Source organism: Panthera tigris, chromosome A1 (genome assembly GCF_018350195.1).
Source record: "Panthera tigris isolate Pti1 chromosome A1, P.tigris_Pti1_mat1.1, whole genome shotgun sequence".
In the NCBI taxonomy this organism is placed as follows: domain Eukaryota; kingdom Metazoa; phylum Chordata; class Mammalia; order Carnivora; family Felidae; genus Panthera; species Panthera tigris.
The window spans coordinates 108030500-108046653 of record NC_056660.1 but is presented as its reverse complement, the minus strand read 5'-3'; the positions used below and the strand labels follow the sequence as shown (position 1 = coordinate 108046653).

The 16154-nt window shown below is 33.8% G+C and overlaps 1 protein-coding gene across 6 annotated transcripts in view; it reads left to right on the top strand.

Annotated features, from left to right (window-relative positions):
* RAPGEF6 (Rap guanine nucleotide exchange factor 6) overlaps positions 1-16154 on the top strand; it is a 183782-nt gene that overhangs the window by 43437 nt on the left and 124191 nt on the right. For all 6 annotated transcript variants that reach the window (XM_042983427.1, XM_007087786.3, XM_007087787.3 and 3 more), the window contains one exon: positions 2429-2498. In XM_042983427.1, the coding sequence (XP_042839361.1) occupies positions 2429-2498 (70 nt within the window). The remainder of the gene's footprint in view (positions 1-2428; positions 2499-16154) is intronic.

The following is a 16154-nucleotide window of genomic DNA, read 5'->3' as shown; positions in this document are numbered from 1 at the left end:
TAAAGCTTGAGTAGCAATCACTGGAATAAAAACCATAAAAACAATAGAGAAAATCAATGAACTGAAAAGGTCAACAAAGTTGATAAACTTTGGGATAGATTGACCATTTTAAAAAGAAAACACAAATTACTAAAATGAGGCTTGAAAGAAGAGACATTATTGTCCTACAGAAATTAAAATATTAGAAAATTTTATGAGCCACTTTATAACAAATTGGGCAAATCTTACAAAGACATATATTGCCATAAATAGAGTGTAAGAGAAACTTTGATTGTACTTATAAAAAGTAAAGAAATTGATCATTACATTTATGCCCACATAGAAAAGCCTAGGCCCAAAGAGCTTTAGTGCTAAATGTTTTCAGGTATTTAAGAAAGCACTGTTAATTATCCTATGCAAACTCTTTTGGAAAATAGGGGAAGAGGGAGCACTTACAACCTATTTTATGAGTCCAATATTATCCTGACACACCAGACAAAGACATCACAAGAAAACTATACATTGTTATCTCTCATGAACATACATGCAGAAATCATTAACAAGATAACAGCAAACCAAATCCAGGAATATATTAATAAAGTATTAAAAACTGAGTAAGTGGATTTATTTTGGGAATGCAAAAGGGTTTACTATCCATAAATCAATTAATACAATATACTCTGTTAGTAAAATAAAGGACAAAAGCCGTATCCTTTTAGTAAACAAAAAAAATTTGAAAACAAAAAACCAAACCTGTTCATGATAATTTTTTTTATGTTTATTTATTTATTTGGAGAGGGAAAGAGAGTACCAGCGGGTGAGGGGCATAGTGAGAGAGAGAGAATCCTAAGCAGGCTCTGCACTATCAGCTCAGAGTCCGATGCAGGGCTTGTGACCTGAGCCAAAAATCAAGAGTCAGACACTCAGCCGACTGAGCCACTCAGGCTCCCCCTCATGATAAAAATTTTGAGCATACTAGACATAGAGAAGGAAATTTCCTAATTCTGATCTAGTGCTCATATGTAAATGAAGTTTTTTTTATTTTCACTTCTAGGGATCACAGCCCTGTCCTTTCTGTTTTCCAGTGTCTTGAAACTGATGTTTTATATATTTCGTCTGATGTTTTAGTTTTTTTTTCAGGTGGGAGAATAAATCTAGTCCCTGTTTCTCTATCTTCAGTAAAAGCAAACTTTGACAAATTTACTTCTAATTATTTTATGCATAAGATGATTAGGTGATGTTTTGGGGAAAAAAACAAAAAATAGACTGTTCTGCTTAAGAAAAAAAAGTGAGTTTTATGTTTAGAAGTAATTTATTAGATATTAAGATTTTGTTGCAAGATTGATGTGATGCCTACTGTGCACTAAGGAGGCACCTTAGGATTTTGTTATGAACCATTATTTGTATATAACTTTATGTGGAGAATTAAAATTTTTATAATACTGAATTTTTCATAAAAGTACATGATAGGTCACTTTCTTTATTCAATCTCTGTTTCCAGTCTATCTATAAAATTGCATAATGTTTTATAAAGGACTTCTGTATTTCTTTATTAAGTTTACTTTTTGATATTTTCTATTTTGCATGATTAGTGGAGTTACTTTTTAATTTGGTTACTTTGGAGCAATATTTTAGATATTTTATAATTGGCCATGGTACTTAATTTTCATTGATGTAATATTTTAGATTGCTTTTATAATTTTCTTTAAGTGTGGTTTGCATATTAGGTATGTTAATACTGTGTCTCTTAGATAATTAACAACTATTCTCTTCCCTCCTCCCCACTTTTTAAAATTATCAGTTTCTCTTTTCAAACGGAAACATTGTTTTTCCTTTATGAGTGCTCGCTTTTTTGATTTGCTGAGAAATCTTTCTCCCAGGTAAAGAATGTAGAAATATATTTTCTTTGAAAACTAAATCAGTTTAGTTTTTATGAAAGAACTAGCCATGAACTCCCAACACTGTTTTTGAAAAATAAATCACCTCTTTATCTTACTACATTTATTTATGTATTTAAATGTGGCTATATTTTCTAAGTTCTTTGTATCTTTTGTTTATTACTGCTCCCAAAATATTATAATAATTTATTTTCATAAAAGTACTCTTATAGTGGTGGCTTCATTTTTTATTAGGTGTTTTTACTTTAATTCAACATTATACCAAAATCAAAACTTGAGATTAGGCAAGTATCTTTTATGATTAGCTTTAGAGACGAGTTGAAGGCAGATACTTTAAAAGAATTTTTACAGAGAATTTTGTTGCGATCACTTATATCTGTAAACAAGAAGAAAGGTGATTTTGTTTTTAAGAAAATCTTATTCACATATGTGATAGGGTTACAATTTCTTGGTTAACATCTAGGATTTTGGGGTTTTTTTTTTTTTCCTATATGATATATTTTATCTGTAATCTTTGCTAAAGAAATCGTTTTTTTGTTTTTTTTTTATAGTTTTGGTAAGCAGTTTGGAGGAAAAAGAGGATGTGATTGTCTTGTATTAGAGCCTTCAGAAATGATTGTGGTAAGAACTCTAAAGAATGCTGAATTGTTTTTTTCTTTGTTTTTTGTTTTACATACTTGAGTTTCAACTTTAAATGTAAGCTTTTAAATACTGAAGGAGGTTCCATTACTGTGACATTTAAAATATTAAGTAGCATCAGACCTATATACCAAATTTGATATGTTTTTACCTACTTTAAGTTTTTCCTGATCCTTGAGAAAATTTAGAAAATGATACAATTACATACAACATTTACAAATTTGATGATTTCTTTTACTAGTTTTACCAGAAATTTTAAATGAAGGCACCCTGATTTTTCGAGTGTTTTCTCTTTTCCTTGATTCAATTTAGTTAATAATCTTTTAACATCCATCAATCTGTGTGCTGGACTTGAGGGAAAGAGAGACAAAGAGACACAAAATTATAACCAAGTAAGAAGTGGTTTAGATCTTAATATTTTTACTTAGAGTATATTTAAGGAATAATCCTTTTTCCTAAGAAATCTAGGTAGTTGATGTAAAGTTAGAAAATCTAACTTTATTTTGTTTTCTAAGCATTAAAAGAACCAAAAACACAGCTTTGTTTTAACCTGTTCTGAGATGACCTCGATCGACTCATTGTCCTCCTAGCATCTCATGTAGATGATCCTGTCATCTAATTTGATTTTAAACTATCGAGAAGTGAGATTGCATTCTTAATGAAGGATTTTATTGTCAGGCATCAAAACTAAACCATTTCACCATTTCATGGTGCTGTTGTCATGCACATCTTCAAATAGTTTGTTTTCTACAAACTCGATCACCTACATTATCATGCACTGACTGTCCTAAATTTCATATTTTAACTCCTAAAGACAAAAATTAGGTCTTAATTAGTTTGTGTCTTTGTTAGGATTGCAGAGTGCTGCTTGCATAGTAAGTATTCAGTGAATGTTAAGTCCATTGAAATTTGCTCAAGGCTTGGACTATGTATTATGTTTAAGTGTTGGTATGTATAGTGTATCTAGTAAGGCCTCAGAACTCTCTCCCTTTTAAGTAAATGTATTGAGGGACATGGCAAGAAAACTAGCTCAAGAAGTACTGGTTTTCTCACTGATTTGTCATTTGATCTATTTTGTATTTCTTTTACTTTATCAGGAAAGAATTGTGCTTTTTACTGCAGTGTTCTCATGTGCATTTTTTTTTTGTTGTTGTTGTTTGGTTCTATTGTGGTAAAAATACGCAACATAAAATTTACTGTCTTAATCATTTTTAAGTATTTAGTTCACTATGTTAAGCTAATAACGTAGAAATTAATCACTCATATATTATTAAATTAATTTTTCCCTTAGGTCAAAGGGAAAGCTTTTTTCTTCCCATATCTGAAGTTAGCCTTTTCTCTAAGGACACCTGCTTGCTTTTACTGGAGGATAGTATTTAAAGCCATGATGTGGCTGCCAGTTGTTTTCATTGCTCCAAGCACCTCTTTGCTTATAGGGCCTCTCAATAAACAGAGTTAGAAAATATATCTGTGAGTGTATGTATACCCACACACTTATGTGTACATATATCTTTCTTTCTATATGTGTTTGATACCTAGACTTTATTCTGGCCTTTCCTCTTGGCTTTTTGTACCTCCTTTTTCTACCAGTGAGAAACTTGATTTCTATTATCATTATATTTATTTACACAGAGTGGTTTAAGAATTGCTTGCTCATAACATTGGAGACAGTGCACAGTGCTGCTAGCTAGAGTGATGTGCACAAATACATCTATTTTAAGTGTACAAGTTGTTGAGATTTTACAAATGTATAATCCTTATAACTTACCTCTATATCAAAGTATAAAACATTTTAATCATCCATCCTAAAAGCAAGGAAATACTCAGAGAATTATAGGAACCTGGCAAAAGACAGAGGAACCAGATTAAAAGGACTCCTGTTTGCCAAATCTGGGACAATTTGAGAATCCACATAAAAATTCATATTAATTAATCATACCCCTGTATATAACATAAGAATTTATACTTTCTCCAGATATGGATGAATGAATGAGGGAGATGTTCTTCCTGATAATGTAATGTGAACTAATAAATACAGAAAAAATGATTTTAGAAAATCATTAATGAATGCTAAGACTTGGGGGCTAATGTTTGAGAAACCAGAATACTTACATAATCTGAACATATCTCTCCACAAATCATTTATGAAGGGAAAAATTACCAAATTTCTAATGGGGTAACATGGAAGGTACCCCTATAATGAATATCATTGCTACCACCATCAGTCTGGGCACAAGCTGATAACATACTAGTCCTGATATGATGAACTGAGAAGGACAAAATATCACATTTGTGAGAATTTCCTGCCAGAAATGCATGCCTGAATGTAGTCATTAGAAAATACCGGACAAAACAAATTGAAGACATTCTACCCATTGACTGGCCTATACTCTAAACATTCCAATGTCAAAAAACACAGAGAAAGACTGAGGAATTATTCTAGATTAAAGACCAAAAAAAGACACATTACTAAACACAATGCTTGATCTTGTATTAAATCTTGGACACAGAGGGGCAATGTGGCTATAAATGCATTTGGCACAATTGATGAAAATTGAATATGGACTTGTGGATTAGATAATACTGAATTTGCTGATTTTGAGAAATATACTTGGGTTGTGTGATACAAAATCTTTGCTCTTGGGAAATATATATTGACATATTTTGGGGTCAATTTATACTAAGATGTTTCAGAAAAAAAATTGTGTGTATATAATATCTTAAAAATTACCAAAAAATCACATCAAATATTTATTGATTGATTGTAGGTTGGTTGGTAATTTTTAAATTCCAAAACCTCATTTCATTGATGAGCAGCATAATAAAAAAAAAAAAAAATGCTTTGTAAGTTATACGAGAAGATAATACAAAATAGTTTTAAGATTTTTATTTCTGATATTTCTGAAGGATTTTATCAAAATGTCCTATGAATCTTGATTTTTTTTTTTTTTTTTTTTTTTTTTTTTTGGTTTATCACCATGACATCATCTTTTTTTATAAGTATGCACCACGCCCAACATGGGGCTTGAACTCAAGACCCCAAGATCAAGTTCCATGCTCTACTGATTGAGCCAGCCTGGTGCCCCAATATTATATCTTTTGATATATAAAAATGTATTAAATATTTTGTACCAGTATAAATCTTTGGTATTCTGTATTTTTTTAGATGAAATTATTTAGCATTCCTTAAAGGTAGAATTGCAAATATGATAGAAGTAAATGTTTCTTATTTTGATAAGTTCTTTCAAATGGTTTGACTGTATATTTGTACAAATTTGAGTAACTCCTCTAGTGATTGGGAATGCCTGGTAATGAACATCTTCCTGATCACCTGTTAAGTTAGTCGTCTTAATCTGACATATTATAAGGAAATGTCCCTCTTGCAGCTTACTTGTGCATACTTTCATATACCTATTTATGGGCATTTTTTTTTTCTTACTGTTATTCTGTCTTGCCCATTTTCCTACCTGGATTCTTCTTCTTTTTATTTAAAAAAATTTTTTTATTAAGAGCTTTTTATTAAGGAATGAGCCCTTTTGCTTATACAGTGTTGTAAATATATCATTTTCTCACTGAAGTTAAAATGAATTTTACATCAGGTTTTTTTTTAATCTATAAAGGTATTTTCCTCTTAGAACTTTCTGGTTAGGGTCATGCTTATTAGTAGAAAGATCTTCCCCATGACAACATTATTTAACTTTTAACGTGCATTGCTTTCTAGAATTTGTTAGTTCCTTTTTAAAAAGTTTTAGAACTGACTCCTCTGGGTAGCAGAAGACAGTGATAACCAGTTAACAAAGTGTCTCCCAACATTTCCTCCAAATACAATGCAGAACTACAAGAAGAGTGAAAGAATTGTACACATATACCATGCTCATGGCATAACTTGGAAGCAGAGAATGACAAATTTTGAAAGTAATAGTAAGTAAAAGGAGAAAACCCACCAATTCTCAGCATGTTATCTCTCCCACTCTATGTCTTTTCCCAACCCTCAGCCATCCAAGGCTTTGTGGTGAGCAAAGGCCAACCAAGCAGATTTGCAGAAAACACACAAGATGGAAGCTAACAAGTGGACTAAGGTTAACCTGCACTGCCAGAAGGACTAACTCCACACAAAATGTAAAACTGTGTGTGTGTGTGTGTGTGTGTGTGTGTGTGTGTGTGTGTGTGTGTGTGTCATAGATCAGAACACGGATTACAGGGAAGTCATTTAAAATGAAATGATTTGCTAAAGTCGTCTTCTAAGTGTGTATCTTCAGGGTTAAGACAAAGGTATTTAAGTGCTAAAGAAGAAAGAAACACATTGGGAAATTTTAGGTTTCTGCAAGACAAAGTAAAAACAAAATTACAGTCTTACGATGCCTTTCCCCACCTCCCACCCTGCAAAACAAAAGGAAAAAGTATCCTAAAATACCTGGACCTAAAAGTATTTGATAATTTCCTATTAAACTAGGAATCTTGTAAAACATTCCAGTATCACAAAAAGATAAAAAGGGAAGGTGAATAAATGCATATAGTTATTACAAAAAAAATGAGAAACAGATTCATTACATACCAATTATCCCCACTCTAGAAAAAAAACCATGCAGATGAAAATTGACCATACTTTAGAGATAAACATATTCAGTCAAGCATTCGAGGACACTTTTTAAAAACATAAAATCAGGAATTCAAAAACCAAGAAAAGAAAATGAGAAGAAAAATAGAATCAAAGAGTATAAAATCAGTAAAGGAATTGAAGATACAGGAAAAAAATATTTTAGAAACAAATTAAGGATGCCTCAGGGAGAATACACTCAAATGAAAGTTTAATAAGGTACATTGAACGTATCAAAATTACAGTGAGATATCATGTTATAGCTATCAAAAAAGGCAAGAAATAAAGGTTAGTGAGGATGTAGAGAAAAGGAATCCTCACACACTGTTGGTCGGAATGTAAATTGTTAACAGCCAGTGTGAAGAATAGCATGGGGGTTCCTCAGAAATTTTTAAAAAGTAGTACCATATGATCCAGTAACTCCACTGGTCGGTATTTCCGCAAAGAAAACAAAAACATTAGTTTGAAAAGATACATTCACTCCTATGTTTATTGCATCACTATTTACAGTACCCAAGAATTGGAAGCAACCTAAGTGTCTATAGGCAAATAGATAAGGAAGATATGGTATATATGCAATGGAATATTACTCAGCCATAAAAAGAATGAGATCTTGACATTTGTGATAACATGGAAGGTCCTAGAGGATATTATGCTTAAGGAAGTAAGTCAGACTGAAAAAGACAACTAACATTTCACCCTTGTGGAATGTTAAAAAAAAATAAAAATAAAATAAAAAAAATAAAAAAAAAAACCAGAAAAAGCAGAATCAGACCTATTAATATGGAGAACAGACTGATGGTTGCCAGAGGGAAGCAGGGTGGGAGGTGGATAAAATGGTGAAGGAGGGGAGTGTGAGATGGAGGCTTCCAGTTACGAAATGAGTAAGTCATGGGAATGAAAGGAATGTAGTCAATGATATTGTAATAATGTGTATGGTGACAGATGGTAGCTCTGAGCATAGCATAATGTATAAACTTAGCAAATGACTATGTTGTGCACCTGAAACTAACCTTGTGTGTCAACTATAGTTAAAAAAAAAAGGAAAAAACTAAATGAAAATGACAAAAAGAATGAAGTACAAGGTGTCAGAAGTATTAATGTACTTGAAAGCTGCTGAGAGAGCAGATCTTAAACTTTGTCACCCCAGAAATGAAATGGTAGTTATGTGATGGAGGTGTTAGCTAAGGCAATGATGATAAATCATTTCACATCTAAATGTGTTGAATCAGCACATTGTATACCTTAAATTTACACAATCTTAATTTTTTTTATTAAGTTTATATATTTATTTTGAGAGAGAGCCAGCACAAGCAGGGGAGGGGCAGAGAGAAGAAGAGAAGAGAATCCCAAGCAGGCTCCACACCATCAGCACAGAGCCTGATGCGGGGCTTGAACCCACGGACTGTGGGATCATGATCTGAGCCAAGATAAGAGTCGGATGCTTAACCAGCTATGCCACCCAGTCATCCCTGAATTTAAACAATCTTACATGTGAATTGTATCTCAAAGCTGGAATAGAACAAGTGTCAGAGAAAATAGTGAAAATTAAAGTTAGGCAATGAAGGGATAATGTTCATAATTTTAACACTTCCAAGACAGAGAAATCCATGGAAAGCAACTATATTTAAAACAATACTTAATGAAAATTCTTTAGAAATTAAAAAAGATTCAGATCTATACATGCAAAGGGTCTGCTGGGAACTGGGGAAATGAGCCCATAACTACCATTTCCAGGACATTTCCTGATAAAACTATTTGATTTCAAAGAAAAATTCCTTGAAGCTTACAGTTAAAAACCTCACATAACTTTCAAAGGCAAACAAATTGAACTGATTCAAACATTTAAAATACCACTGGGACAATCAAAACAAGGGACAGTAGAGCAGCATTTTAAAAAAAGGAAGTATAGCGGCGCCTGGGTGGCTCAGGCAGTTAGCGTCCGACTCCAGCTCAGGTCATGATCTCATAGTTAGTGGGTTTGAGCCCTGCATTGGGCAGGGAGCCTGCAGCCTGCTTCGGATTCTGTCTCTCCCTCTCCCTCTCCCCTCTTCTTCCCTCTTCTTCCCTCTTCTTCCCTCTTCTTCCCTCTTCTTCCCTCTTCTTCCCTCTTCTTCCCTCTTCTTCCCTCTTCTTCCCTCTTCTTCCCTCTTCTTCCCTCTTCCCTCTTCCCTCTTCCTTCTCCCTCACTTGGAGCCTGCTTCGGATTCTGTCTCTCTTTCTCTCTGTCTCTCTCTCTCTCTCTCTCTCTGTCTCTCTCTCTCTCTGTCTCTCTCTCTCTCTGTCTCTCTCTCTCGGGCAGGGAGCCTGGAGCCTGCTTCAGATTCTATCTCTCTTCCTGTCTGTCTGTCTCTCTCTCTCTCTCTCTCTCTCTCTCTCTCTCTCACACACACACACACACACACACACACAAAACTAAATAGAAGCATTCAAACATTAATAAGAAAAATAAATAAAATTAAAAAGAAAGTATGAACTAATGATTTTATATCAGCCACACTATCTTTATCAGGGTTAGGGGAAAACAGTTTTCAACATAGAAGAACTTAGGGAACACACCCATGAGCTGTTTTTAAGGAATCTGCTGGAGGATATTTAATCCACCTGAGAAATAACTGGGAAAACCTCAGTAAAAGAAACAAAGATGAATGTTGAAAATCTATAAATGTACTGGTAATACTAAAACACAGGTAGAGATGTGAGGGAAACACTACAGTTTTATATGTTGTGATAGAATAGAAATAATACAAATGAAGGAAAAGGGAGAGTGAAATAGGAAAAAGAATAGGCTTTATTGATGTTATTGATTGCATAAAAATGGGTGAGTGTTAAAATAGCAATAAAAATGCTAAACTAGATAATTATCACGTGTGGGATTTGATTACTATGTAATCTGGTAGTTTACTTATTTCATATATGTTGGCAGAAGACTTAAGACTTGTGGGTCAGAAACAGAACTTTTTTACTTGTAGTTTAGCAAGCAGCATATCATTAGCATATTTCTCTAGATTCCTCTTGCTTCCCAGGTCCCACAGAGGCAATGCTGGGTGGCCCATACTGATGCCACACACATAGTAGGTTTGCATCGCAACTGAGAATCACTGAGCTTGGGGAATGACTGCTTTTATAGTGAGCAGCCTGCTTTTTTTTTTTTCCCCAGCAGGAAACATTATCTCATCCTTCAGGATTGCTAACTACAAGCACAGCTCTGAGAAATGGCCCAGTTAATGAGTGGTTAGGACTCTGCATTCTTGGCCAATGCAGCAAAATGTGTGGAAGCACAAGAGGCCCAGGGAAGACTTTGTTTCCCCACAGATAGTAAGAGAACAGGTGGATCATAATAAGTATTGGCAAGGGTGTAGAGAAATTCAAGCACTCATACATCGCTGGTAGAAATAGAAAGTGATGCACTGTCTTTGGAAAACAATTTGACAGTTGATGAAATAGGTAAAGTCTCCGTGGAGTACATCAAAAAGTATAGAGAAACCAGAGGGAAAATGGGCAGAAGGAATAAATTCACAGGAGATCCAAATATCAGAGGTAACATGCAGATTTTAAAACAGCTGATGGGTATTACAAGGATTTAGTGGAGAGATTTAGAAGATTAGAAACTGCAAAATGAAAGAATGAATTCCAACTTCTACAACTAGAAACATCTATAAATGAAAATAACTCAGTAGGTGAGTTTTACAGAAGATAAAACTTGGCTGAGTAGTGGGTTAGGGAACTGAATTATAAGCAGGAAGAAAATGAACAGATGAAGAAAAAACTTTAAAAATACATGATGGAGTGTAGGAGACAGATAATAGAAAAGGTCTTACATGAGTAATTGGATTCATAGAAGGAAAACATGACAGAAGTAATGGAAGAGAGAATGGCTGAGAATTTTCCAAAACTATCAAATCAACTCACAGATTTTAGAACTCTACAATCTCAAGGCAGGATAAATACAAAGAAACTTTGGCATAAGCACATTACAGTAAAACCGGAAACCAAGAAACAGTTATAAAAAGAAAATACATTACTTTTAAACCACCACAACTGGTAAAACACCTACTGACAGCAAAAATTTAAGGTACGTTTGTTAAGGATTGAACAATTTTCCAACAAAAGCTAAGAACATTTTCATCTGTAGACAGGCACTCAGTTTACTAACTGGGAGTTTTTCAGGCAAGAGGGAATCACAGATGGAAGCATAGATAGGTAGAAAGAAATAAGGGCAGTGTAAAGAATTTATATGTGTACTGACTACAGAAACCAGTTTTAAGTGTCTTTTCCACATTAAACACATGACATAAGAAAAGGAGGGATGGAGTGAAGAATACTAAGATGTTTGCATTTTCTAGAAAGTGGTAAGTACACTAATAATGGATTTTAATAAGTCAAGCATATATGTCATCTAAATATACAGCTTACAATTAATAGGAGGAGAATTGGAGGGCACCTGGGTGCCCACTTGCTTATGCATCCAGCTGTTGATCTCAGCTTGGGTCTTGATCTCAGGGTTGTGAGTTCAGGCCCCACATTGGGCTCTGTGTTAGGCATGAAACCTAGTTAAAAAAAAAAAAAAAGAAATGGAATAATAAATGAAAATAAAACACAGGAGAGAAGAAACAACATAATAGGATCAAAGAACATAAGATGTTAGATTTCCCTTCAAGTATATCAGAAATTACAATAAATCTAAATGAAATAAGTATTCCAGTAAAAAAGCAATTATCAGATTAATTTTTTTAAGTTTATTTAGAGAGAGAGAGAGAGAGCATGCGTGCATGTGAGTGGGGGCAGGATGGAGAGTGGGAGATAGAGAATCCCAAGTAGGCTCCATGCTGTCATTGCAGAGCCCAAGGCAGGGCTCCAACTCAGGAACTGTGAGATCATGACCCGAGCCAGAATGAAGAGTTAGACCTTTAAGTAACTAAGCCACCCAGGTGCCCCAGATTAAAAATTTTAAAACACAATTATATGCCACTTGAAAAAAAATAGCAGTGTAAATATAAAGTTTGAGAAGAAACAGAACTTCTCAGTCTTCTGGCTGAGAATTAGTGAAGGAGGAAAAAAAAAGAGCAAGGGGAAAACAATTATATGGAAGAAGTTGTGTCTTAAAAGCATTAACCAAAAGAGCTGGTGTGTCTCCAATCCTCAAAGTGTACTTTAAGGCAAGAAGCATTATTTAATGCAAAAACAGTATTTCCTAATGATAAACACGTATCAAGGTTAAACACTCCTAGATTTTTACATCCCTTATTTACACAGCTATAAGATATATAAAAAGTGGTCATCAGTAAAAAGAAAACTTGACAAATCCACAAGGACAGTGAGAGATTTAAACATCCCTCTAAAAGTGATAAAGCAAGCATGAGGAATCAGTAAGGATTTTGAGGATTTGAACCTCTGCCCAATAGTTCTGTAGAGAACATTACACCCATTAATAACAGAATGCATCTACTTTTCAAGTGCACATGGATTATTTTTAAATGTGGCTATTCTCTGGAACATAAAATAAATCTCAAGAAAGAATTTAATTTTTAGTTTGTTTTTTGACCACTATGGAAAATCTAAAAACCAATTACAAAAACAACTAGAACAAAATGCAACTTGTGAAATTCAGGAGTATACTTTATTTTATTATTTTTTTAACGTTTATTTATTTTTGAGAGATACACAGAGTGTGAGGAGGGGAGGCAGAGAGACAGAGAGACACAGAATCCAAAGCAGGCTCCAGGCTCTGAGCTGTCAGCCCAGAACCCAACGTGGGGCGTGAACCCATGGACCGCAAGATCATGACCTGAGCTGAAGTCTGATGCCTAACTGAGCTACCCAGGCACCCCCAGGAATATACTTTAAATCACTTGTCAGAGAGTCACTATGAAAATGAGAAAATATTTGGAGCTGAATGAAGATGATATATCAAAATGTATGAAATTCGTCTTGCATCTTAGCTGAGCAATTTAAGCCTTAATGCTGTAAGGAAAGGCTGAGACTCAATGAAGCATCCACATCAAGAAATTAGCAGCAAACTATACCTACAGAAATTAGAAGCCAAGAAACAAGATAAATTTAAAAATCAGTGACATGTAAAGCAAACTTAAAGAGAATCAATAAAAGTAAAAGTTGTTTCTCAGAACAGAGTAATAAATTTGATAAACCTTTGTCAAAAGTAGTCAAGAACAAAACATGTTGCATAGCTTAATATCAGGCACCTGGGTGGCTCAATCGGTTGAGCATCCAACTCTTGATTTCATTTCAGGTCACATTTCCAGGGTCATGGGATTCTCTTTGTCTCTCTCCCTCTCCCTCCCTACTTCTGCTCCTGTTTCCCGTGCTCATGCACTCACATTATAAGATAGAAATAAAAAAAATTATTTAAAACTTAAATTTTAAATTTTAGATCATCAAATTCCTTGAAAAATACAGCTTACCAAAACAAGCTCATGCATGCATACACACAGAAAAGCTTCATGATCCATTATAGGAAGAAAGTGAATCTGTAATTAATAGACCTTTTCATTTGGAAATATCCACCCACATTGTTTCACTGGTGAAGTTTTTCCAACATTGAAATAAGAAAGAATACAAAAAGTCTTGAAAGAGAAAGGCTAATTGCCTTTTTTTTTTAATGCATCCAGTTTAATTTTATTTTTATTGACATATAAGTGACAGTAAGTGTGTGAGAGCCCAGTTTGATTGTGATAGCAAAACCTGACAAGTACATCATATCACAGAAAGGCATTATCACAGGTTAGTGGGTTTTTTTTTGTTTTTTAATGTTTATTTTGAGAGAGAGCTAGTGAGCAAGCAAGTGAGCCTATGAGCAGGGGAGGGGGAGAGAGAATCCCAAGCAAGCTCTGTGCTATCAGCTCAGAGCTCAACACAGGACTTGGACTCACAAACCCTGAGATCATGACCTCAGCCAAAATCAAGAGTTGGACATTTAACCAACTGAGCCATCCAGGCACCTCAGCTTGTTTGTTTGTTTATTTTAATGAAAAATCTAAAAATTCTAAACTATTAGCGAATCAAATCCCAGTGGTACATAGGATAAACTATCACGACTATGTTGAATTTATTTCCAGAGTTGCAAGCTTGATTGAATTAGCAGGTGGTACTCTGTTTTATTGCAGTTTGCTTTATTGTGCTTCTCAAATACAGTATTTTTACAAATTAAAAGTTTGTGGAACCCTTGGTGAGCTATTCTTTTGATGTCATTTTAAAACAGCATTTGCTCACCTCTGTGTCTTTTTATCCCTTCTTGGTAATTTTTTGCAGTATTTCAGACTTTTTCATTATTATATTTGTTACAGTGATCTATGATCAGTGGTTACAGCTCACTGAAAGCTTAGAGGATGGTTATCATTTTTTATCAAAGTATTTTTTAATTAAGGAATGTACTTTGTTTTTTAGACATAATGCTGTTGCACACTTACTAAACAACAGTGTTTTATAAACAGAAGTTATGCATTGGGAAGTGAAAATTTTTATTTGACTGACTTTATTGCAATATTTGCTTTATTAAAGTAGCCTTGTACCAAACCTGCAATATCTCTGAGGTATGTCTATATTTGAAAATTAGAGTAATGTAATTAAAGAGTCATATGATCATCTATATAGATACAGAATAAGCATTTGGTAGTACTCAAAACCCATTTATGATTTTTGAAACTTTTAGCAAATTAGGAAAAGAAGGAAACTTTCATAACCTTATTAAAGGTATCTGTGTTAATACAGTAAATATTGAAAATTTTATCCTGGAATTTGGGAATATATGGAAAGCTCAGCATTACTAAAATCCCTGGCTAAGAAGTGCTTAGGGGAATTTAGGGAAGGGAAGGAGGATACATTGGGAAAGAAAATATAGAACTGTCCTTAACAGATGAAATGATTTGTATGTAGAAAATAAAAAAATATATACACATAAACTTTTAGAATTAATAAGTGATTTTAGCACGGTCACAGGATGCTTATTCATATACAGAAATCAACTGTATTTATATTTATGAGAAACAGGTATTTAGAAAAATGTAATTTAGTGAACATACCAGTTGTAAACATCAAGAAGTCCATATACATTAGAATAGATCTAAAAAAAGTTGTAGGAAACATGTATATAAAACATAAATAATTTTGAAATCTTTAGATCTAAATCAAGAGAGTGAGGATTTTTGAGAAAGGAATATTGCCTAAATTCCTGTTAAATTGAGTTCAATCCCCATCAGAATCCCAGCAGATTTTTTTAGGGGGATGAAGCAATTGACCTGTTTTATACACACATACACATACATATCACATAAGAGAAGAATACATTGACATAAAAATACTTTGCTGTAGGGTCGCCTGGGTGGCTCAGTCAGTTAAGCATCTGACTTCAATCGGGGTCATGATCTCATGGTTCATGGGTTCGAGCCCTGTGTTGGGCTCTGTGCTGGCGGCTGGGAGCCTGTAGCCTGTTTCTGATTCTGTGTCTGCCTCTCACTCAGTCCCTCCCCAGCTTGTGCTGCGCGCTCTCTCTCTCTCTCTCTCAAAAATAAATAAAAACTTTAAAAAAATTTAAAAATACTTTGCTATAAATTTAAGAAATTTGAAAAAAATGAGATAACCATGTTCTTAAATAGTGAGGAATTGTAATTTTCCAAAACTGTGTTTGCATTCTTGAGTATTGTTGTGCCATGAATGCAATTTGGTGAGGAGAATCCTTTTTTTTCTCAGCAGTCAATATAGTCCCATTCTGTCACTTATTTATTTATTTATTTTTTTTGAGAAGTCAGTTACTAATCTAGTTGACCTTCCTTTATAGAGGATCATCATTTTCCTTCTGGCTGTGTTAAAAGTCTTTTTATCATTGCTGTATGAATTTGTATTTGTATTTTTCAGTTATCCTGCTTGGGATTTGTTGGACCTCTTTGGGTTTTGTTTTTGTTTTAATCAAAGTTTCATTTTTTTTTTTTTTTTTTGGACATGATCTTGTTCTTCTGTCATCTCCTTCTTGAAATTTAAGTATAGGTTAAATATTTTCAGCCTATCTGTATCTTCTGTGATTTCCA